A 26,317-nucleotide genomic window follows, 5' to 3' on the forward strand; every position below is an offset into this window, starting at 1 on the left:
GGAAGACCTACTTCACTGTAAGGGTGGCCAGAGCCTGGAATGGGCTTCCCAGAGAGGTGGTGCTCTCACCTTCCCTGGAAATCTTCAAGAGGAGACTGGACAGGCACCTGGCTGGGGTCTTATGGCCCCTGCCACCCCCAGTACTCCTTCCTGCCCATGGCAGGGGTTCGGACTAGATGATCTGTCTAGGTCCCTTCCGATTTATTGATTCTATGATTCTATGACAATGATGATGAATAACTGGGGTTAGCCTCTGCTTGGACTGTCCCTCAGATTCAGATGTATTTTGAAACTTTTCCACTTCCCCTGTTTTATTTAGTGCTTGGCGCTATATGGCCACTACAAAGCGGGAAAGAGTCTGTAACAAGTTTGCATCTTGCCCTTCAAGAATCATCATTTCTGGATCTCATTTACCTCTAAGAGGTTGTTCTGTATCACTTACCTAACTGTTCTGAACACCCAGAGCATTTATACACATGCTCCGGGAGGTGGGGAGAGGGGGGGGTGGACATTTTAATTAGAGCGGCTCAGGGAGCCACTCTAATTAAAGCTCCTGGAGAGACATGTGTATCAGTGTCCCCACACCGAAAAATGGTGGTGGGGGCACTTAAACTAAAGCTCACTGAATAAGCTTTAGTTAAAGAGTTCCTGCTGTCATTTTTCAGTGCGGGGATGCTGACACATGTGTCACTGGAGTCTGCTGGACTGTGGTAATTAACATGCTCCAGCGGCCTCGATTAATTAATTTCAGCACATCAGAGCAGCCTCTCTGCACATGTATAGGCAGCCCCAGTGCCTGTGTTTTATCAGTCCCTGCTTTGAGCAAAAGGACTGGTTCCTGTCCTGAAAGCCTGTGAAGCTAACAGATACCTTTTAAACGTAATTGTCCTGAACTTCAGGGAGTCAAAAGTCTTTCCATATTTGCAAGTTATGGCAAGGTGACTTCTAATAACTGCAGTCAAACTGCATTCTAGCAGTATTGCAAAGCATGTTGATAAAACCACCTCCATTCAGTCCACACTGTAGTTGATAGTAGTTGATAGTTGATTGTAGTTAATCTGTTGGTAGTCAGCTGTGGCTTTTCAGAAGAATGCTCACAAGTTTTCCTAGTGTTAGTACACCCTGCGTGGCACAATTAAAATGTATACTTTGTTTATTCATTTAGTCTCAATGAGGCAGAGAGGAATGAAGGCAGTGTATTGATTTAGAATAATTGATTTTAACTACAGTTGGTAAAGGTTACCTGTCACAGGAACGAGAATTTGAGAGTATTTATCGCCTCTGCATACAGTAAAGGTATGTGGTAGGTCAGATGTTTTTGAATCTTTTGTCAGTGCTTATAATGGCATACTGTTTCTTAAAGTTGGCAAAAGGACCCCATTGTGTGCAAATTAAAGTTTTTAGAAACTTGAAGACTACCCCCATGACTGTATGAAGGAGAGATTCCTTTTACCCTCATTCTGGTATATCAGGATTGTTATTTTCTGTCTTCCATAAAAAAAAGAAAAAAAAAGAAAAGAGAAACTATTTTTTATTTTGTTATGTTTAATATTATCAAGTAGTGTGTAAAAGGCTCTAGGTATTTAGTTTTTCCTGATAATATGGAGTACTAAAATAAGATACTAAAAGGATGTATGAGACATATTGGCTAAGTACAGATAGTCAAAATGCCTGAGATTGGGTTGATTCAATCTTTGCAGGTTAGTCTAAACTGTATAGATTGAACCAAGAAGCAAATGAACAGACAATTCACTTTTGATTCCAAAAATGCAGTGACATCCTTGCAGTGGCTCAGTTTAGAAGCCAGGGGGCACTAGAGCACACTGCCTCCCTGCTCAGTTGAAGCATGGGCCAAACATTGTCCATCTACTCTGTAAGGGGGGAGGAGGGGCTGTGGGAGAGGTACAAAGCATCCTGAGTTGCTAGGGGACTGAGAGTTAACTTGAATCTGGAGGGGATCTGAGACAGAAGTTCAGTAAACTGATTAAACCTGTCCATCCAGGTTTATCTTAAACTGGTTTCAGCCATTTTGAAAGTGATTTAAATGCACTGAACTTCTGTTGTGTTACAGATTTGAACCGGTTTCCAATCACTTATACTGGTTTATGTATTTTGTCTCTTGCCATCATAGCTATAAAATGGATGGCTCACTTATATTTATAATCATACTGAAAATTAAAGGGTGGCCAGCCAGCGTACAAACTAATGGCTACATCTGAAAAAGATGAATGGATATACAGAAGTTCAAACCTTTAATAAGCATAAGCAGCTAATTTAGGACCCAATCCTGCAAAATACTCAACACTGCTCTGACTTCAGTGGGAGCACTAATCACTCAGAGGGGTCATTTGTTTTTGTTCTCTGTGAAAACCAAATTGTTGTTTATAAAGCAACAGTAAAATAATTGATTCTTTTTAACATAGTCAATCCAAGCAAATCAATATATTAGGACCTTTATTATATGTGTTCCAGCAAGCAAATTGAGAAAAGCAATCGATCAGGTTTTATCACTTTTTGAATCTTGTAAAGTAAGATGAATTCAGAGCAAAGTTCCCAGAATTCTCCTTGCTGGTAAGAACTGGGAAAAAATAAGGTTGTAAGAAAACAAAATTTTAAGAAATAACTGTGCTTAAATTGTGTTGTTTATGTACAGGGAGATAATATAGATAACATTTTATTGCTAAACTGAAATCTTTTACAGAACTGATGATACCAGTATGATACTAAAAAACCCTGATGGAAGATTTCCTTTCATTTAGGAATCTATTCGAGCCTTACTAATGACCTGGCATTAGAGGATTTGTTCAAAACAAAGGGACGGATTGTTGTCCACATAGTCATTTTTTTCTTCTGATGATAATTCTGGAAAGGATGTTATTCTGTTAAATTATTTGTAATATTTGCCAACAACATATTGTATAATTCTAAAAGCCATTTTTCAAAATGTTATACTCAGCAATTCCTTTTGAGTTCTTTGTCAAATGCCAGCTTCTAAAGAGAAATCCAAACACGTTGCTTTTAGTATGGGGGTAATGAAACAGTGGTATATCATTATTTAATATGTATATGTAGCAGGACACTAAGGTGCCTGCTACCCCCAGAGCAGAGGCACAGGTGTGGGTTGCTAGGGCAACCACTGGGAGTCAGCTGACCGGAAGGGGTAGGGCCTGGCACATATAAACCCCAGGGCTGAGGCCAGGAGGGCAGTTCCCTGCTGGCAGCCAAAGGGAAAGGAGCTCTGCTGGACTGAATAAAGAAGAGAGGCCAGACTGCATGGTACGGCCCGAGATTGGGGAAAGACAGAGCAACCCTGGTGTGGCAGGAAGAATGATGGTGTAGCCGATTGGCAGAGATTTATGTTATAGCCTAGGGCCTTGAGTTTTCTGTTTACTGGTGGTTTGGGTGAGGCTATTAGAAGTTGGAGGAGCCCCCATAGGGGATCCATGGTGGCATGGGGACCCTGGTGCCAGAGAGGGCACAGCATTTTGGGATGCACTGACCCCAAGCCCCACAGAGGGGGCCAGTAAGAAGCCCCAGAGAGAGGGGGCGACAAGAAGCCACACGGAGAGGGGACAGTGGAGCGCCAGGAAGGCACAGAACGAGATGGAGTGAGACAGGGCTGTGGAAAGCCCATGGAAGATGAGGGGAGGGCCAAATTATAACAAGGTCTAGATCAAACCATGTCAGTATCATCTGCGAGGCTTGGGCTGCAGTGTAGGGGAGGAAAAGGAGCCGCAGATAACACCCCCTGGCACTGGGGCAAATAAATGGGCAGCTCCATTAATGTTAATGTTAATGCTAATTAACATCCATTAATTAATTACGATCAAGGTATGGCAGGCGAAAAGGCAGGTGGTTGGCCCATATCAGGAGGGCAGAATCAACGATAGACAGACTCCAGTAGAGGCACTCCTGTCATAATATACATCTCCTTGGGTGCTTGTACACATGAGGGGGATTTAGTCCCTAAATGATGGGTTTTTAATTGTGATGATTAAAACCCCATCATTTCAATTTAGGAGCTTCCATCACTGTTACATTGAGGGGCCCAGTCCTCCCCACCCCCCCAGAGCCTGCCCACCACTCCTGGAGTTGGGGAGTGAGCTGCCGGCAGGCTGAGCAGGGTGCTGCAGTGGGGGAGGGGGCCGTGTGCTGCCACCGTGGAGGGAATGGTCTTCCTTAGATCAAAACCCAGTAGTTCTGACTCAGTTTTTAAAATTATCTGTCTTTTTATTGCAAAGTCAAACTTGCAGTTTTGCTTCATTTAACTGAAATGCATACCAGAGAGTTTGTACTTCAAGTAAAATGCAGCAAACTGCAACCATAACCTTCTTTAGTAATTCCTATTAATTATTAGGATGCCAGAAAACATACCAGCTCTTTCCTTTACATTAAATAAAAACTATGGAATTATTATCTTGGTTGCCTCCTTTAAATGTAAGACTTGTTTATGTCACAGGCTCATATTTTGGCAGCTGAAATTAGTTGACATATTGTGTTGATAGTGCCTAGCTTAGTATATTTGGAAGCCAGCAAGGAGATATTCACAGTGGTAGGCTCCAAACTCTGGAACTGACTTGTCTAGCTAGCTCCAGCTAAGCCTGAAACCATTCACCTTCAAGCAATTCACTACTTACTGCTGCAGGGCATATTTTTGGTTGTCATTGGGTGCATCTGCACATGCAGTTATAGCATCTGAATAAACTGTAGAGCTTACTGCTCTGGAATTAATTGCTGTGGGTGCACCATTTGAACATGTGCCCAGAAGGAATTAACTCTGGAGCAATGAACTCCACAGTTTATTCAGGCCCAGCAAGTGGAGCTCAGGTAGAGTAACCCTGGGTGGCTGGGGGCCCGGGGTTCAGCCTACCAGCCGGGGGCTGCTCCCCCCAGCTCAGTGTACTGTGAAGGGGCTGGCTGGGGCACAAGGGAACTTGAGTGCAGGGCTAGATGACAGGTAGCCCCTGCATTAAAACACCCTTGTGCCCCAAGCAGCCAGGCAGTGTCTACATGTATGCTGCTGTAAAATAAAAAAAACTGTGCAGCAAGATAGTACTTGCAGACAGCAAGTACTATCCTGCTGTGGAGTAAATTAGTTTACTCCAGCCTCATAGGGGCACATGTATAGACACTGAGACATTTACTGCACAGCTAATTAGTATACTGCAGTAAACATCTCATGTAGATGTGCACATTTAATGGTAGAGGCTCCCCTCTGATCCTTGTAGCTCAAGTCCATGCATCTTCAGAAAATACTGCTCTATACCTCTATCTGTGCACGAAAGTGGACCTTTTAGAGAAAAGTGTATGGGGAAGATGGGAATTCAGTATTCGGCTGATGATCTCATTTTATTTTGATGATTTATTGCAAGCGTATGTAGAGCCTGGAATTAGGAGCCCTGTTTTCTTATATAAATCTAATAATAATATAAATAAGTGTTATTTCATGGTTGTTATAAAATATATGTTTTTTGTTATAGATTAAGTAAACTCTAAGGGCATTGTTGATAAAGAGATTTTATAAATGGAAATAGTACAATATAATAAAGTATACTCAGATCTTTTCTGCTTCTCTCAGATAAAAGATACTTTATAAACAAAAGAGTTACAGAGCAACGGGCAATACATATTAGAGAACACAGCTGACAACCCTAACTGACGTTTTCCCAAATAGATTCTTTTTTTCTTTGAGTAATTGAGAATTAGGTATAAATGGTGAGCAGAGGAGCTGCTGCAACTTCACCTCATTTTTAGCCTCTATAGGTAGTGGAAGGGAGAGATTCATGAGCCAATAAAGTGTATTTTGCCAGTGGAGAGTAAGTAAAGACTTAGGGCTGGATTGTAACCAGACAATCCATCATGAGAAAGGGCTGGAATAGAATCTGACTATGAATCAGCATTTGGTTCTTTCTTTCTTTCTTTCTTTCTTCTTGCTTCAGGGGAGAAATGATGTGTGCCAGGCTATTCCTTCAGCATGTTATTTTTTGCCTTGGTGCCAGTACTGGTATATGAAACAGCTCTATTAATTTCTCATTTTTCCACATGGAGAAAATGCTCTGGTACCCTGAAGTAGAAGACTCCCAATGCCACTTCAATTTCCATATGTGAGAACTCAGTAGTGCTCACATTCAACAAGACATTCAATCCTGTTATGCGTGGAGGGTCCTCTGAACTCAGGGAGAATCCATATGTGACGGACTTTCTGTGTTATGCTCTATTTATTTGCTTGACTGATTCTTAAGGAATGGGCTTGAATTGTGCACAACCACAGTTGGCTTGTGTGCACGCGGTTGCATGTTTGGCCATAAACATAGGTATTTCTTATTAAACTTGTCCAAAAATAAATACCACCAAACTTGCCTCCTCTCTACATACCTGATTTATTTCAAACGTCCACTTTCCACACTACTTGGACAAATAGATGTGGAGAGCAGTATATTCGGAAGATCAGTGGACTTGAGCTGTGACAACAAGAAGGGAAACATGTCCAGAGCAGGAGGCCCCTAGCTGAGAGCCTTCCATCACTAAATGACAACCAAAAATATGCCCCACCAACAGTAAGTAATGCATGCCTTGCATGTGAATGGTTTCAGGCTTTGCTGAAGCGAGCTAGGAAAGTCAGTTCCAGAGTTTTGGGTCTTCCTCTGAGAATATCTTTTGGCCAGCTTCCAAATATACAAAGCTAGGCATTGTCAACACAATATGCCAACTAATTTCAGCTGCCAGAATATGAGAAAGGTTGATCGTATCTTTAAGTATGTATATTTTATAAAGCAACACTACATTCTGATCATACTATTTTAGTCTTGCATGATTCCAGGATCTGAGGTCACTGTGCGATATACCATACTGTTCTTATGGCAATCTGTTAACTGGGAAAAACATGATTTGAGAATTTTCAGCGTTCAGTTTGAAATGTTTCTGTTTATTTTGCAATGTTTATCACTTAATTTTTTTCTGTATAATGAAACAGATTTCAATGTTAAATAAGACAATATATTGTATTCCCTATTAATATTAGAATTTTAGTCAAGTATTATATAGATTTCATAGATTTTTAGGGTTGGAAGGGAACTCAGTAGATCGAGTCCAACCCCCTGCCCTGGGCAGGAAAGAGGGATGGGATCAGATGACCCCAGCAAGGTGCTTGTTCAGTCTCCTTTTAAGACCTCCAGTGTAGGGGAAAGCACCACCTACCTTGGAATCCCAGTCCAGATTCTGGTAACCCGTACCGTGAAGACGTTCTTCCTGATGTCCAGTCCAAATCTGTTCTCTGTCAGTTTGTGGACATTGTTTCTAGTTACCCCAAGGGGCTTCCTGGTAAAAAGAGTAGCTCCTATTCCTCGCTGTCCCCCCGATGAATTTGTAGATGGCCACAAGATCACCTCTCAGTCTTCTTTTGTGGAGGCTGAAGAGATCCAGATCCCACAATCTCTCCTCATAGGGCCTTACCTGCATGCCCCTAACCATACCTCTGACCCCTCTCGTACCTCTGGCCCTCCTTTGGACCCTCTCAAGGTTATCCACATCCCTCCTGAAGTACGACACCCAAAACTGGATGCAGTACTCCAGTTGCGGCCTCACCAGTGCCACAAAGAGGAGAAGTATCACTTCCTTAGACCTGCTTGTGATGCACCTGTTAATGCATGATAGAGTGCCGTTAGCTTTACCGATCACTTCTTCACTTTGATGACTCATGTTCATCTTGGAGTCTACTATGACTCCGAGATCCCGTTCTGCCACTGTGCTACTTATAAGGTCATCTCCCAATTTGTATGTGTGTTGGTGATTCTTCCTCCCTAGGTGCAGCCCTTCGCACTTGTCTTCGTTAAACTGCATCCTGTTCTGTTCTGTCCACTTTTCCAACCTGCCCAAATCCACCTGAATCCATTCCCTGCCCACCCATGTGTTTACTTTGCCCCATAATTTGGTGTTGTCCACAAATTTAGACGAAGGGCTCTCCACACCTTCCTCCAAGTTGCTGATGAAGATATTGAATAGCACTGGTCCAAGGACCGAACCTTGGGGAACCCCACTGCCCACACCTTTCCAGGTCCATACCAGCCCATCAACCATCACTCTCTGGGTGCATCCCATAAGCCAATTTGCCACCCACGTGACTATGTAATCATCTACATCACCGCTGCTTAGTTTATTTATAAGGATGGGATGAGACACTGTATCGAAGGCCTTTTTAAAATCCAAGTAAAAGACATCTACCTCGACTCCTGCATCTGAGCATTTTGTGACCTGGTCATAAAAGGAAACAAGGTTAGTCAGGCAGAACTGACTTATGTCACTTTTTCTTAAAGGAAAGGCATAATGCAAAGCCACTACCAAGAAAACTGCTGTGTTAGGGTTTATAAATGATCTAAAACTGAACAATATAAGAGCAATCTTTGGCTAAATTTCAACACCAGTAATGATGAGTTAAACTTAACATCATTTTTTGCTAAGTGCTCTTTGGTCTTTTTTAGACTCTAATCAGTCTGCTACAGATAATGAAGGAGCATGTCTTCTCAGCTCAGAAAACTAGTAAGCATAAATTAGCTAAGGCAATTCAATACTTAAGATGGGCAAAATATTCATTGTGAAAGGGTATTTATGAAGTTTTGCTCATTGTATTATCTCTTAAATACCCAAAATAACAAACTAATGGTGCATGCAACATCTGAAATCATTGCAAATAACAAAAAATGATACCAGCATTTAATCCACTGTGATATCATGTTCTTATCAGAGTCCTTTAAGTTCACTTATCATGTCAGCAGTTTAGACAGTGAGCCCTCTTCCCCTTGTTTGCTTGCTTTTTTAAGATTTAAAATGCACTTGTGTAACATTAACAGCTGTGAAAAAGCTGTATCTAAGATTTCTCCCCTGCATGACTTCTTTCCTTTGAGGATAACAATCTATTGCTGTTGCCAACTAGTAGAGTAATGCTGTCAACTGAAAAGATAGAGGGCTGTGCTTGACCTTGAGGGTCCTGAGTGCTAACTTGTGCTGAGGTTCTGTGGATTGAAGACAAGTATAGACGAGCAGAATATGGCCCACTAAGTGGCATGGGATTTGTTAAAGTTACTGGTGTTGGACCTTGTAAATTTACTTCACTGGTAATAATTGATAGTTCACATATTCATATGGATTCATATAGTCCATGCACTCAGTGGCCCCACTATGTAAATATTAACCGTATGAGCAGAATGAATCAATGTTATTGTTTCTTTCCTCAAAACCCAGTCTGTGTTATTGGACATGCTGCCTCCAACTCTATGTCCGCTGAGCTGCTTATTTGTTTGTTAAAGGGTGAGCTGTTTTATCCAAGGGAAATTAGTGGTGTTATTACCAGTGACATTTAGAGTGATATACAGAATTGTCCCTTTCTTAGTAATGACCTTGAATTTTATGAAGCACCTTGGGGTTTAGTAACAAGGCTAGAACTGCTAGAAGTTTGTTAATTGAAATGATGAAATATGCTAGTGTGGGTACAAATGAGTTTAAAGCCAATTCAATTAGAAGTGCATCTGTTTTCAAAGCTGCTTAAGAAGGGTGTTTATTTTCAAATCACTTTAAAGTCAGCCTCATGGAATTCTGCTGGCACTATTGTTTAACACTGTGTGCAGACCTAATACCCTCAACAGATTTAACATTTAGCAAAGCAAAAACCAGGCAAATATCAATGCCCTGCATGAGGCATGGAAAGTATTAATTGCATAGTCTGCTAGAGTGGTCTTCACATTTACCCACCAACACTCTTTCCTGGAATGAACCTTGAATCCTTCATGACTGAGAAAATATATTCCTCTCATTGTTCAGTGATGTGATATCATGTTTGGCATGAGCCAACTATAATGATTATAAGAACAAAGCAACTTGTAGTTGCTCCTTCATCTGGCCTTCTTGGTCTATCACATTTGTTCTGTGTCAGCTTTTTCTCATTATAAGCTCTTTAGGGAACAGACTACATTTTATGGCTTGTACAGCAACATGCACTTGTTAATCCTTAATGAATAAGTAATGAATTATAAAATGTGAGGAGCAGGTTTAGTAAATATGTTTTGCTATATGGTCATCTTGGCAGTGCTTAGGAAATAAAACATAATCAATTAAAGACAGGAAAGGCCTTTTTGATCTAGTTCATTTTCCTGCCTGTGAAGAATTATTCTCTGTAGTAGTCTTCAGAGTGGCTGGATAAATATCCTTGGGAAATAGCCTTTAATTACAGATACTACCTTTATTACCTTATGTGAGATCTGAATTCATAACTGTAACTTGGTTGTTTGCTCCCAGCTTCCAGATCAGTGGCTTTCCATTAACCACTATTGTCTACACAGAAGTGGGACTGGTGCAGCTCGTGTACCTAAATGCAAGTAAATGTTGACTTAACCTGGGTCCAAGAAGGGATGTAGGAACAGAAGTGGCGAATTGCAGGACATGAGCATGGAGACGGGAGGGAGCCGGATCCAGGGAAGGATCTGAAGAGCAACCATGAGATTAAATGTTATAAATAACCCATGGCAGTGGGGACCAAGCCTTCTGGCATGGGTACTAAAGATTAGCTCCTCACCCCCCTCAAGTGTCACTCCAGTCCCCTTCCCCTGCCTGATCTGCTTTTTGCTTGGAGCCCTGTGCTCCCTGCCTGTTCTGCTTCTGCTTCCTGCCCCGTCTGCTGCTGCGCTGTCTGTTCCCTCCCCCATCTGCCATGTGCCACATACACTGAGGCTGCACTTATGGGATCCATGCCACAGGTTGGTTACCCCTGATCTCAGGCATAGGCAGGTATATGATTACCCTGCCACTCAGGAGTGCCCATCAGGTAATCTGAGTAACTGCTTCATCTGCCCTTTCCTAACTTGTGGTAAATTAAGCTACATCCTAGTAATTTATCCCTGAGTAAAATGGGTAAAATTTAGCTTTGCTTCGTGCAGGTTAGGAACAGTTACCCTGGATACAACTACTGAAGGAAGCCTGCTCCACTTTTACTGCAGTTTTTAGTTCATACTTTGATTTAACCTAAGTCAAAGGTGCTCTTTGCAAATCTAGGTGAGTTAAAAAAAAACCCTTGAAATAATGCCATTGATTTAAATGAGATTACAGTAGGGATGACATTAGCTAATGCTTTTTATTCCATTTTGATATGGTCAGTAATCTGATATACAAAACACAGAATTCAGCATTATTATGCACTGGGGCATGGGTGGTCTTACACCTGATGTAAGGGTGCAGCCCAGATTGGTTGCCAGGGAGTGGGGGTCTGGAGGGTCTGGTGTCAGAACTGGATATGGAAACCAGAGCTAGAGTCAGAAACTGAAGTTGGAGGCAGGGTGAGCCGAGAGTTAACAGGTCAGAAGCCAAAAGTCAGAGCTGAAGGTCAAGCCATTATCAAGAGCAGAGAACCAAAATTTGGGAATGCTGAGTTGGAGCCAGGAGTCAAACCCAGAAAACCAGCAAAGCAGCATGCAGAAAGCTAGGAGCTAAACTTTTGTCTTTGCCCAGATGACAGACCTAGCTAGAATAGGTAGGGCCTGTTGCCTGTGGCTTCAGGGGATTGGCTGGTTGCCTCACTCAGCCCAGCTGGGACCAGAGTGCTGTTCTGGACCTGCTGCAGGTGGTGTTTGTTCAGAGGATGACCTGCCTCGATCTCTCGATTGGGACTGGTTGGCCAGGGTTCTGGTCTGGCCTCATTACAAATATTAAAAAGTGGTCTCTTCCTTTATATACATTTCTTTCTGGGGATTCTTCTGTGCATTTGTATATTGCCAGTATTGAAGGATAATAGCCAACACCTAGGATTCCTGTGAACATCAGAAGTGGACTTCTTTCAATTTATTGTCTGATGTGGAAGACAGTTGCCTAATCTTCCGCTAGAGGATCTAGCTGGCTTTGGTAGGTGAGAACACCCAACTGACTGACTTAAAGGAACAGGAATAAAACTCTGGCCATTTTCCACAATATTTCTAGAAAAGCTGTTTAGCAGGTCCTACCATGGCCAGCGAAGACCCACCTGGATCATCTTGGTAACATTTGGGTAGTCAGCTCCCTTGAATCTTTTTTATTCACTGGATACCCATACATGAACATGCATGGAAAGGTTTCATGTTTTAAGATCCTCTGAATATCACTATTTCATCACATATTTTTGCGCAAGGAAATATTTATCCATTGAAATATCTGAGCATAGAGACCTCAGTGCATATAATGCAAGCGGTTAATAAAAGAAATAGTGTTGTCTGGCAAGAAAAGCAAATTTGTTTCTTTAGTTCCAATGACTATGAAATATAGCTCAGTCTGGAGAACCAAGAATATTCCCTTTGGGCAATATTCTACTGGTATTGCCCTCAAACTAGGCATTATTTATGTGTGATTTCTAAGGGGTGGGGGGGAGGGATATCAGCCTGACACTTCAAGCAAAATAAAATAAATTAACCTTTTATTGCTAGGAAGTCTTTACAGGTTAAGAAGTGGGAGGAAGATCTTGGCATATATATGTTAGAATGAAATAGGATATTTTGTGTGTTTTATATGTTATATTCAAATGTCCTACTTCTTTCTGAGGTCATTAAGTTTCATTTCATTTTACATATAGGTCTTTCATTAGACCTTGAACTTGTATCTGCTGTCAAAGTCTTAGCTCATTTTTCCTCCAATGATAGGTTGATAACCCCTCTGTCTAATTCTACATTGCAACAAGGCACTCTCTTTGTGTCTAGTGAGAGTTAATTACCTAAACTGTCACACAACCTGAGGACAAAAAAAATCATAGTTCATAGGAGGGTGTGACAGAACTCTTTGGAGATTTGCCCAAAATATGATTTTCAAAAATCTATCCCTGACAAAGTTTCTTTTATTTTTCATAATTTATTGTAAATGGCTTTGAATTACAGTCTCTCTAATTGTTTAAGTAACAGTGCTATGTTATCCCAGGGTCTGTTTTGCATCCCCTCCTGATTTACATAAGAAATTCTTATTCATAGATTGTAAGGCTGGAAGGGGACCTCGGGAGATCGTCAGGTCCAGCCCCCTGCACCAAGCAGGAAAGATAACTCACAGTAGGCAAGATAACTGGGGGTCAGGTGACCCCAGCAAGGTGACTGTCTAGTCTCTTCTTAAAGATTTCTGGGGTAGGTGATTGCACTACCTCTGGAGGGAGCTTATTCCATAGTCTGGACACCCTGACTGTGAAGAAGCTTTTCCTAATGTTGAATCCAGGAGTTGGTGGCCATTACTCCTGCTTTTCCCCTCGGTAAACAGTTTACCTGGTGAATAGTTACTCACTGAGCCCTTGGTGTACTCCTCTAGTGTAGCGATAAGCTGCTGCCAGGTCCCTCTCAGCCTTCTTTTCCTCAGTTTGAAGAGTCCCAGATCCCTCAACATTGCCTCATACGGCTTGCCTTTTAAGAGTCTGATCATATGGGTTGCTTGTCTTTGGACTCTCTCAAGCTTGTCCACATCCTTGTTAAAGTGTGGTACCCAGAACTGGATGCAGTACTCCAGCTGTGGTCTCACCAGTGCTGAGTAGAGCAGAAGAATCACCGCCTTGGTTTTGCTGGAGATGCACTGGTTGATGCATGACAGAGTATTATTTGCTCTACTGGTACAGCATTGCACTGCCAGCTCATATTCATACTGTGGTCTATTATTACCCCCCAGGTTCCTTTCATTTGTGGTACTAGTCAGTTTGGTGCTGCCAAGCCTGTAGGTGTGTTGGGGGTTGTTCGTCCCCAGGTGAAATGCTTTACATTTCTCAGTGTTGAACTTCATCAGATTCTGATCTGCCCAACTTTCTAGCCCGTCTAGGTCTGCTTATATCTGTAGCCTATCTTCAAGCAAAACCCCGCTCCCCCATAACTTGGTGTCATCTGTGAACTTGGCCAGTGAGGTCTTCACCCCCACATCTACATAGTTAATAAAGATGTTGAGAAGTACTGGACTGAGCACCAACCCCTGTGGGAAACTGCTGCCCACTTCTCACCAGGATGATGCAGATCCATGCACTACAACTCTCTGGGTTCTATCCTCCAGCCAGTTTCTCACCCACCTAACTGACTTGGAGTTAAGCCCACAATCCTCCAATTTTCTCACAAGGACATTGTGGGATACTAGATCAAAGGCCTTTTGGAAGTCAAGGTATATAATGTCAACCTGCTCTCTCATGTCTAGGTGGCGAGTTACCTCGTCATAGAAGGAGATGAGGTTGGTAAGGCAAGACCTGCCCACGGTGAAGCCATGCTGGCTGTCATTGAGAATCTTACCTTCTGCAAGCATATGTACAAAATCAAAAGATTGCAAGATCTGCCAATAACCCCAAAATTAAGGGAACAGCAAAAAAAATGAAGAATGAAAATAATTCAGATGGATTTGGAACAGGAAGTGAACAAAGTAACTTAACATACACTGGGTGTGTCTACACAAGACATTTACTGCACAGTTGACTAATTAACTGCTCAGTAAACATTTCAGGGTCTACACACATTCCCCTATTAGGGCACACAAAACTAATAAACTCCACAGCAGGGTAGCGCTTGCAAAATACAAGTACTATCCTGCTGCAGAGTTTTTATGTGCCCAGCAGCACATGTATAGATGCTTTCCCAGGGTGCTTCAGTGCAGTGCTAGCCGGCAGGGAGCCCCAGCCAGCCACTCCATAGCACATACAGCCCAGTCAGCTCAGGCTAGCAGGCTCATCCCCCAGCTTGCCTGCAAGGTTGGGCTGCTCTGAGCAGGTTCCGTGTGCTGTGCGTGAACCTGGGAGCAAAAAACTCTGGAGCTTATTAATCACATGTGTAGATGTGCCCACAGATATAAAACTATAGATCAGAAAGTAACAATCAAAATAGAGCACTTTTTATGTTAACTTTGGGAAGGAGTTACAGTAGGACATGCTGTGAAAAATTTATTACAGGTGTTGGTATATTGTCTGGCTGAGGTAAAAGGCTAGCAGAATATTGGTGCACAGCAAAACAGGAGAAAGGATACAATTGAAGGAAGTGATACTAAATTCATATTTCTAGCACTTTTGGACTCTCATGTGTAAAGCTAACTTAGGTACTGATCATATTTAAAACAGAAGGATGGATATTTAATCCATTTGCTGTGGATGAAACATTTTGAAAATCTCTAGGACTGTGTTTCCTTAAAAATGCCTTTTGTGAAAAATCCAATGGAGTCATTGGTAGTCCCTTGACATGAGGAAAAGTCTTACAGTAAGTAGGGGAGTCATTGCTGAGTCCTTAGATGACTGAGGAGGCCAGTCTGAGAACCACATGTTTGACTGCCAACATGGCTAATAGTTCTAGGACGAAGGAGTAGATCTTGATAATGTCAGGTGACAGATATTTCCCTATTTCTCTCCTACCTATTTGCATCCATAGTGAGGCAAGTTTGCTTGAAACGATCTATGCTTTGTTGTACATCATGGCACCGCTGGGAACAATTCAGTGCTGGAGTTGCCCAGGTACTGATGTTAATACTGCATATTGTTAGAGTGGTCATCAAGGTGTCCTTGAAATTCTTCTTTTGCCCACCCCTAGAGCAGTGACCATTGGTAGGTTTGGAGGTATAGGACCTGTTTTGGGAGCTGGTTGTCAGCCATCCATATGAAATGTCCTATTCAATGGAGCTGGTGCCACATGCACATGTTTTGTCCACTTGTGTATACATTTCAACTGATATTCCATCAGGACCATATGCTTTGTTCTTCATTTGCTTAATAGCTTTTTTCAAGGCCTCTTGATAAGTGGTGGACCTGCTAGGTAGTTCTTAGTGGGGTGTTGTGCAGTGACTTTGATTGTATTGCCTTCAACAGCAGAATCTCAGTTCAGTGATTCTTGGAAGTGCTTCTTCCACTGTGTGTTGATGGTTGATCTGTCTTTAAAGGGTGGTGTGCTGTTCTTGGACCTCAGATGGATGGCTCCTGTGTTTGGCCCATAGATAGCTTTGGTTGTGCTGAAGAAACTAGGCATGTTGTAGCTGTCTCAAACTTTTGAATCTCTTTTGCTTGTGGTCCTCTCACCGCTTATTTTTGCACTCAAATTTTCCTCTGGGTCTCAGCTTTAATGCAGCAGTACATGTCTTGCATCTGTTTGGAGTTTACATCATTCTGCCAAGCTTTGAAGGGTCTGTTTTTTTCTGTTAATAAGAGCTTGAATTTCCCTATCATTCTCACTTAACTAGTCCTGATGTTTCTTTGTGGAGAACTCTATAGAGAGTTTTTGCACACCTCCTGGATGCCTGTTTTGAGGTCCTCCCAGTGATAACAGGTGTCAGGATCATCAGAGAGATCAGAGAATTTTTTCACTAAGGCACTGCTGGACATGTTCATTTTTAGCAGGGTCTTTCAAGTACTCAATATTGCATCTCTTATTTGGTTTCTTCTTTTGTTTACATCACTTTGGAGCAATATAAAGTAACATAAGACTTACAGAATGATGATCTGTTCAACAGCTTTCTGCACCAGTCTGGCAATAAGGACATTGTGACAGTCCCAGGCACACACTATGATTTGTCAGTCAGGTGCTAGTGTTTTGTGCCATTAGGGCTGTGCAAAGCTTCAGTCCCTGATTCAGTTCAGCGGACATTCAGCCCAATTCGGTGGCCAAATCTCCAAATCAGAATTGAATCAGGAGACCCTTTAATCTCTCTGACTCGAATCAGAACCCTCCAAATCAATTCAGAGAGATTTGGAAAGATTCAGTGATTCAGACAGACACAGCTTTAAATGTGTTTTCTACATAATTCAAGGTACTAGGGGGCTCGCGAATGCTGTGATGGTGAGGCAGATGGAGCATCCTGTAGGAGCTGGAGGGGCTTTCCAGCAGACCCAGAAATGGAGCAGAAGCACTTCCTGTCCACTTCTGGGTCCACCATGGAGCATGCAGTGACACCCCGGGGGCTCCCCAGCTGGGAAATTGGTGCTTCCTGGATTGGGGGGCACCTGGGGTCCCCCCCATGGCCAATCACCAAGCTAGAGGGATTGCAATCAGCGGCAGACCCAGAAGTGGAACAGAAGTACTTCCACTCCACTTCTGGCCTTGCCACCAAGCATGCAGGCCCCGCCCCCCTGTGCTCCTGTGGGATGCTCCATCTGCCCCAACACTGCAGGGTTCGTGAGCCATGCCTGCTACCTCGAGATATGTAGAAAAACATTTAAAGCTATGTCTGGCCGAAGCACTGATTGTCTGAATCGGCATCAAATCTTCAGATTTGGATTTGGCTGAATCAGATCAGGACAGTGATCCAAATCAACTAATTGAATCACTGTCCCTGATTCAGGCTGAATCCAAATTGAATACAGACCATTTCTCACACCCCTACTTTGCAGCCTTTTCTTCATCTTCTTGCTCCACCATTGATGACCTTTATTTTTATTTTTGGATCATTATTATTCTGGAAACCTCACTCTCATTCTTGTTGCCATGGGTAACGCTGCCTGGAGTAGAAAACTGAGACAGTATTGGTCTTGAAGTCATTCGTAGCGCACAACCCATGTCAAGGTTGCAATCCTTGGGAGGTCCAATGAAGTATCCAACATGCTGTCACCTTAAAATCAAAGTTTAAGACTTAGTATAATCTCCTAGAACAGGAAGAAGTCAGTTGTCTCTGCCACTGGGGAGGGTGAATCATCCATGGTTTGGCAGTGATCTATCCAGATTATACAGAAGCATTGTCGATGGGTTTTAGGAAGAGCCAATTTCTGGTCTTCTTCACTACTGTGCCACACCTTGGGAAGTCTCTCACGATAAAGACATAATCAGCTTGAGGGGGAGGGTTTTCAGGGTATTTATTTAGCACTCCTGGCTGGATAAGAACTGACTGAAAAATTCCTGTCAGAACAAAAATTTTAGTAAGCAAGAAGGAAAAAAGCATTCCATGAAATTTTTTTTGGAAGCTGTTTTCCATTTTCTGAAGGAAGATGGATTAGTGGTTTGATTGCTAGCCTATGAGTGCCCTGTTCAATACTCTTTCACCATAAACTTCCCACATAACCCTTAGCAAGTAACAGAAGTCTAGATCTACAAAAGGATCACAATGTCTGGCTTCTGGAATACAATCAATAGCTCTGCTTTAGGGACCTAAACTCGATATACAAGTTATGGAGACAGTTTGGCACCACAAAGTGAGATTCACAGCACAGAGCTGTCTAGGAGAAGCTTTGTCGAGAAAGGTACCACTTTAGTCCTATCTCTTTCCAGAAATAAGCACCTACCTCTCGGACAAATGAGTTACCTAACTTCATTCAAGACCTACCCACATTCACCCCTAAGGTTTAGTCCAGCATTCAGGTGCCTGCTCAGGAGCTTTTAAATGATTTATACATCAACATTTTAACATATCTTATGATGGCTATGTGGCAGAAGGCCACCTCTGTTTCTCCCCAGAAACTCTGCTCCGTGACAGTTACGCTAGTATGGGCCCTGCAGAGAGTATACACCTTACCCTATCTCTTTTGGTAACCTGAGTTGGATACATTCCTGAGGGAATGGGGAAACCTGCTCCCTGTTGCCTATGTGACTGGCATCACGTACCCGGGTGAGGGGCTTGGGCTCCCTAGTGTTCTAGAGACTCTGCCAGTCTGCCCAGCAACCAGTGATGCATTTCAAATTGGTTAGCTGGCAGCCAACAGGTGCTGGCCTCCATTGGACCGGGTAAATGAGGTAATAAGGGCTGTATAAGTTAAGGACTGCCCAGTAGGAAGGGCAGTAGCCATGATGAAAACTCAGAGAGAGAGAAGAGGTGGCCTATGTGAAACATGCTCTCTCTCAACTCACGATCAATGGACTGCCTGCCTCCAGAGGGAATCTCCACCTGCTTCTGGATGATATTTGTGAGTAAGCTACCTGAGATCTAACTATATACATAGCTTTCAGTAACTCAGATGCTACCCCAGCCACCCTGTTTGCTTTATAGGATTTCTCTGATACTACGCAACTCTGTACCCTATTCCAACCCTACTCCTTGTAACCAATAAAGTTCTCCTTTGTACCTAGCATGGGAGACTTATTGGGAGTGGGTCTAGATTATGCCTTGGAGTCCCTTTGGTTCAGCGGACTAAGGGAGACCACTACTTGTGCTTCTGACTGAGGGAAGCACCCCACGTTCTTAAAGTGAGTCAAGTACCCTCGAGGAATACTAGGCCTGTGTTTCCCAGGGGGAACGGTGTCAGGATCAAGCCCGTCCCTGGGGGGTGGCAGCTATTCCCCCAGGCTGGTGGGTGTGCTCCAGGAAGGGGGTCAGCCAGATGTGAGGTGCCCCAGGGAAGCACTTGGAGCCTGGAAGGTGGTCAGGCACAGTGGGGTGGGTGGCTCAGCCCAGGATGAGCCACAGGCTGTCAAGTAATTTCCTCCATAACTAAGTAATGGTACACAACTTGTCTTCCTTCTAAAAGCAGAGAGCTTGCTTTACTACTTCAGTATCACACTGATGTAAAATAGAGACAATTGCAATTTACGGTAAGTCTGTTTTCTCTCTGTATATGCTGTTTCTCTCACATCAACACAGTGTTTATGCAGCAATATGTTACTGGCTGCTTCTTGACTTTTGACCATTCAGCTTTTCATTAAAAAAATGCAGGATGGTAGGCATTGATTCTGTCATGTGGATTTTGTCTTGCACTGTAGGTTTTCAGATGCTGTCATACAAGTTCCATGAAGTACACATTTGACAGATAAGAGGATTATCTTTTTGTTAAATTTAATAAAGTAAGCTTTGGGATAAGTACCTATCTGTGTCCATAATGCCAGTGGGTACAAGGACCTCTTTAATGTGCCTTTTTGCAGCTACAAAGCTGAAGTCTCCTCTAGCATGGAAATTGACATGCTCTGGCAGCCTTCCACATCATGTGCATCAGTGTTCCAGCACACCTCTGCTGAAAAAATGGCAGTGGGGCGCTTTAAAATAAAACACATTCAATGAGCTTTAGTTTAAAGCACTGTGTTGCCATTTTTTCAGCCTGGGAACGCACAGGGATGCTAATACATGTGACATGCAGGCACCTTTAATTTCTGCAGCTAAAGCGCCCAGTGCCACGTCCCATAGCACATGCAAAAATGTCCGAGATATTTACACAGTGCACCAGAGCTAAGTGATTTATGCTATTTCCTGTAAGGATACATAATTGCCGCCTAGTGTCTGGTACAATTTCAAAGAGTTACAGGAAACCCCCTGCTATTCGCGTGTTCGGCATTCACTGTTTTAGATATTCACAAATGCCAAACCCACATTTTAAATACACTTTATGCACTTACAGGAGCTCCTTGGGAGCTTGCCGCTGCTAGGCTCCCCCCATCACTGCTGTGCCCCCCACCCCTCCAGTGCCGGGGGCATTGCATTCATGAACGCAGTGCCTTATTTGCTGATTCCCCCATTTGTGGGGGATACGAGAACGTATCCCCTGTGAATGGCGAGGGTTGCCTGTACTACTTTTAAGTGTAAATCTGTATCCCTTTAATGTTATTTAAGTTTATTGGGTCCACCATGAGACTGTTGAATTTTTTAATTAATCCTAGCTCATACTAAATGAGCTTCATTGTCAAGAAAAACACCTTCAGCATGCATTGCTTCATATCCGTGGACTTAATTCTTTCTGTGATATATATCTGTTCGATGGCTCTGAAAGCATTATGTAGATTTTGCTGAGAAATTAGGGGTCAACAGCTTTTGGTCAACTAAAATATTTTCCCTGAATTTTTGTTTTTAGGTTACATTGAAGAAGCTTGTATATTGCCTTGTCCGTTTGATTGCAAGCTAAGTGACTGGTCTAGCTGGGCCCCTTGCAGTTCATCTTGTGGAACTGGGATGAAAATAAGATCAAAGTGGCTTAAAGAAAAGCCTTATAATGGAGGTCGTCCATGTCCAAAATTGGATCTCAAGAATCAGGTGAGAAAGTAGCCAACAAAATATTAAATATTTTTGCTTTGATTAGTATGCTCTTAGAAGCATGAAAAAAGTACTGTTCTCAACTACTGAGCTCTGTGGTGCTTGACCTCCAGCCTACGGAGTTACGTCAGCCGCCAGGGGGGTCTTCTAATGGGTCCAGCGTTTGGTGGCAAATGGGGATGAGACCTAATTTGGTATGCAGGGCTGGATCTATGTGCTGGAGTGACTTGCAAAGACTGGATTGGGCCCTGGCTGTCCTGCCCTCCTACACTGGATCATATCGTAGCCAACCTGGCCCCACACACCAGATCAGGCCCTAGCAGAGTGATCCCCATGTACTGGTTCAGGTTTCAGCCTTGCAAACTGGAATGGATCCACAGACCTCATCTGGCCTGTGTACCAAACCTGCACCACTCAGCTGGTCACAGGGTTGGAAGGTTGGGCACCACCGACTCAGTTTATCAACAGAGCTTCTGGCTTCCCTTTAAAAATAATTACTGAAGGTTCTCAAATTTCCTTTTGATGTGCATCTAAGAAAAATCCAAAATATTATCAAAGAGATTTTATGCCGTAAGCGTTAACATTTTAAGCACATCTGCTCTGGTAGTTTAAAAATGTGGTATTCTTTAAATGTTCTTAGGTATTTCAAAAGATGATCTTGTTAGTGATCTTACTGGTTGGGGATCTGCAATCTACTGGAATTTTTTAAAGTTACTATAAAACAATTACAAGACAATTTTCAGAAATAAGTGCTAATACAGATTTACATTAATACAAAATGAAACACTTTCACGTGGAAAACTAATTAATTAAATCATGTGGTAATTAAAAGCAACTTTTCTATTAAAGCTGATATCAAAACATATACCTCTCTTAATTTTTTGTTTGTTTCTAAAGAGAAACCTAACATGATAATTCAGTATTGGTGCAGGTGCTCCATTACTTTCATGTCAGATAGTTGTAAATTTTCACCTGTATTCCATTTCACTTTGCAAAGCCATCGTCTGAACACAAAGCAAGATTAACACATACCTCCAGTAAGAAGTGGCTTTCCTGTCCTTTGATTCACTGTAATTGAAATCATTCTTTTGAATGTCACAGTCTTGAGCCCATTATGTTTATAATGAATTACAATCCAGTGATTGAACTCTGTATATTTCAAAACATCTGGGAGCAGAACTGCATGAAAAGTCTGCACTGGAATAAGGCTTAGTGGCCTGACTCATAAGGATTTGGCTGTTTTATACAGCATGCACGTACATTGAACAGCCAACCAGTGCATGTTGGGAAAACAATAAACCAAATCCATATCCCTTTTCAAGTGCAAGCTCTACAAGCAACTTCAAGCCCATTAGAGCATGGAGTGACAATATGTGGCCCATGGGCCAGATTTGGCTCCTGGAACCACTGGATCCAGTCTGCAGATCCCAAGGGCTTTGCCTATGCCTGCAGCTGCACCAGGGCTAAGCAGCGAGGGGCTGTGGTGGGACAAGGCAACTGCCTTCCAGCTGCCTTTGCTGCTGCTGCTTCTTTTCCCTGCTGCCTACCCTCTCCCTGGAGACAGTATGGGCATAGCTTCCAGCTGGTGGAGAGTCCTGCTGTAGCTGTTCAGCTGGAAGGTGCATCCATACTGTTGACCCTTCTCCTTCCCTTCTTCCCTCCCCACTACTTCTTCCCTCTTCCACCTCCCAGATGTGGCACAGAAGTGGCAACAGTGGGGATGCAGCTTCCAGCTGCCCAGCCCTGGCTTAGGTCCACACAGTTGGAAGCTATACCTACACCCCAACTGGAGAGCAGCAGGGCTGAGAGAAGCAGCCATAGGATGGGCTCAGCTCTCAGCTGCCTGGCCCTGACTTGGGTGCAGAAAAAGTCCTCTGATGCTGAAGTGCCACAGAAGCAACCTGGTTCACATCAGACTGAAGCTGCATTGTTCCAGTCTGCAGCTTGAAAAGTTTGCCAGCCACTGTTCTAGGCTATTGTGCATGTGACTGAGATCTCTTCTTTTCTATCTAGTGCCTATCCTTATTTGTATAGCCGTTCTGTTCACACTCCAGTCACAGACCACTCTTCTATGCATAAACAAACAACAAGGTGACCCCTGGCCAATCCAAGTACAATCTAGCTGTGTAACTGGGACCATCAAATTCCTTTTCACTCATTCTGTGCTTATAAGATCAAAATTTGATTTTTAAAAACTAAACTGCATTTTCACAAAAAATAGATTTACAAGATTTCATTGACTTTATTTTCCCCTCTGAGAAACATCTTTAGAATCTCACTGTGGGGCAAACCTTGCATTCAGTACAGTAAATCACACAGGAATGTACAGATCACACTCCCAAAAACAGAATTTGATAATAAAATTTTAGTTATTTTCTAAGACAGAAAAATAATTTTGTGTTCTTTCTTGAGCTCTTTTTGCTCCATGAATGCGAATAATATATATATTTCCTAGCAGCCCCCTTGCTGCTCCACGGGTGGGGGTGTGGCCAGAGGCCGGCTGGCAGGGCCCCTTAGACAAGGGAGTAGGGAGAGGTTTTATTCCCCCCTGTCTCCGGCACCTGGCAAAGAGGGTAGGAGGGGACTTATCTCATCTCTTGTCCTTTGCAGGGAGTAATCAGCAGTGGCGGTCTGGAGGTACAGGCCCACTCCCTGCCCCCTTCGCCTCAGGGGGCCATGCCACCAGCATCTGGCTGCACCCTCCCCCCCCCCCCCACTGCAGCAGCAACAGGGGAATGCCCAGCAGATCCCTGGATCGGGTCTGTGCTGGTGGGATGCAGAGGGAGAAACTAAACCCCCTTCCTGGCCAGTTCACTCCAGGTTACAGCAAGGGCTGGCCACGCCCCCCCAGCTCAGCTTCTCTGCAGCTGAGGATTACTCTAGCAGCCCCCTTGCTTCTGGCCTGAGCCACTGCAGGCATGCGCCTGCATTTCTAGAGTTAACAGTGAATGTCTATTCACTTGCAAATTGGTTCAATCTAGGCAGGTTAGACTAACCTGCAAAGATTGAATCAAGTTCGGCTCTGGCTTTTTGAATGTCTGTCCCTAGCCCATGTGTTCAATATCTGTAATCTGCTAGGAAAAAAATATTATCAATAAACTGTTACCCTAAAAAAAGTTTAAGAACTTTACAAGCAAATTTTTAAATAATATTATATGTGGAAACAAACTTTGTGTTTTCCTAACTATATTCTACACACGTATACGCTAACTCAAATGGATAAAATACTATTTGAAGTTTTTCCTTTTCTCTCAGCTCAGTGGATATATTCTGTCAAAATTAATTGACAAAGGGGCAAAACACTTACGTAGGCATATTTTTCAGGCTTTTGCAATAATTATGTTTGAGTAGAGCTTTGTACAATGCCCTATGGGTCATGCAACTAGAAGAATGAGTCATTAAATTGCAAGTGTGTTTACAGTATTCATGTTCTATGTGCCATAGGGCCTATTTGGAAAGCCTAGATTTAGAATTAGCTAAGTTTTATTCAGAGTTCATTCTGTTCTGTTTCTAGACATAGAAGACTTTTTAAAAATATTTTTGTTTCTCTGTATACATTGAAGGATGCAGAATCATGGGGAAAGTGCTGGCAGGAACCTCATGAGATCAGATCATCTCCAGAGGTTCCCAGTTTGTGGCATGGGTACCACCAGTGGTATGCAGACAACCTGTCAGTGGAACACATTAATATAACTATTATAATTACTTTATATGACAACAATTTGCTGGTGGAACTTAAAAATTTGCTGGTAGAACTTAAGGTTGTATCATTTTAAATTGGTGGTACATAATCTGTCAGAGTTTGGAAACCCATGAATCCATACTGCCTGCTCAAGGAAGAATTATTTCAGAGTGAACCATCTGAGTCAAGTGTACTTCTAAACTACTTTTGAAACTTTCCAAGGAGAAGATTCTGAGACTCCCCTACGTCACCTGTTCCAGTGCTTAGCCACTCTCGTAGTCAGAAAGTTCTTGTTCTGCTGCAGCTGAGGCCATTGTTCCTTGTCCTGTTCCTTCAGTCACAGAGAATAATCTATCTTCATCTGTTTTATAGCCATTCTTCAGGTATGTGAAGACTGTTACTGAATGCTCCCTCAGTCTTCTGTTTGCCAAACTAAATATTCCTAGTTCTTCCAGCCTTTCCTCATAAGTCATATTTCCAAGATATCTAATCTTTTTTGTCATTCTCCATTGGACTCATTCTAATGTGTCCATATGTCTTTGTTGAAGCAGGGAGCCCAAAACTGGATACAGGGCTCCAGGTGGGATGTCCCCAGTGCTAAACAAAGTGGCAGATTCACTTTCCTTGCTTTGCAGGAGGCATCTCTGTTAATAAAATTAAGTATGCTGTTGATTTTTTTTATTTATTTATTTGCAACAAGAGCACACACATTCAGCTTCTGATCTACTTTGAGCCCCAGTTCCTTCTTTGACGTCTTGCAGCCTAGCCAGTCATTCCCCAGACTTAATTTTTGCATGCAGTTATTCCATCCCAAGTGCAGGACTTTGCACTTGTCCTTGTTGGATTTCATCTGATTGATTTCGGACAGTTTTTCCAGTCTATCCACATCATTCTGGATCCTACACTCCGTAATTCCTGCAACTCTACCCACCTTGGTGTCATGCACAAATTTGCTAAGCATGCTCTCAATCCCATTCTTCCAAACCATTAACAAAGATGTTAGACAATATTGGACCCAAGACAAACCCATGGAGAACCCTACCTGACACCTTCTCTCAACTAGACATGAAGTCATCTACTCACTGAGTATGATGATCCAACCACTTACATATTACACTACTTTCATCTAGTCTGTTATTATTAAAGAAAGTATTATGGGAGGCTATGTCAAAAGCCTTGCCAAAGTCAAGGTCACAATGTGACACCTCCCCCCCCCCCAACCTTGGATATCATTGAACACTGGGGTTAGAAAGGACCTCAGGAGGTCATCTAGTCCAACCCCCTGCTCAAAGCAGGACCACCCCAAACTATATCACCCAGCCAGGGAGTTGTCTAGTCAGGTCTTAAAGACCTCCAAGGATGGAGATTCCACAAGTGCTCCAGATAACCTGTTCCAGTGTTATACTGCCCTCCTGTTGAGATAATTTTTCCTAATATCGAACATAAACTACCCTTGCTGCAATTTGAGACTGTTGATCCTTGTTCCATCATCTGCCACCACTGAGAACAGTCTAGCCCCATTCTCTTTCAAACCTCCTTCTGGTAGTTGCAGGCTGCTATTAAATCCCCTCTCAGTCTTCTCTTCCCTAGACTAAATTAGCCCAGTTCCCTCAGCCTCTCCTCAGAAGTCATGTGCCCCAGCCACCTCACCATTTTTGTTGCCCTCTGCTGGACTCTCTCCAATTTGTCCACATCCATTCTGTAGTGGGGGGCCCAACACTGGACACAATACTGCAGATGTGACTTACAATAATCACAGAGGGG

At 42.9% G+C, this 26,317-nt stretch overlaps 1 protein-coding gene across 1 annotated transcript in view; it reads left to right on the forward strand.

Moving 5' to 3' along the window:
* The window catches only part of THSD7B (thrombospondin type 1 domain containing 7B), a 549,335-nt gene that overhangs the window by 356,578 nt on the left and 166,440 nt on the right, over positions 1 to 26,317 (forward strand). Inside the window, exon 14 of the mRNA XM_019554526.1 lies at positions 20,693 to 20,871. Coding sequence (XP_019410071.1) covers positions 20,693 to 20,871 — 179 coding nt within the window. The remainder of the gene's footprint in view (positions 1 to 20,692; positions 20,872 to 26,317) is intronic.

This window comes from Crocodylus porosus, unplaced genomic scaffold (genome assembly GCF_001723895.1).
Source record: "Crocodylus porosus isolate Cpor-Errol unplaced genomic scaffold, CroPor_comp1, whole genome shotgun sequence".
Lineage (NCBI taxonomy): Eukaryota > Metazoa > Chordata > Crocodylia > Crocodylidae > Crocodylus > Crocodylus porosus.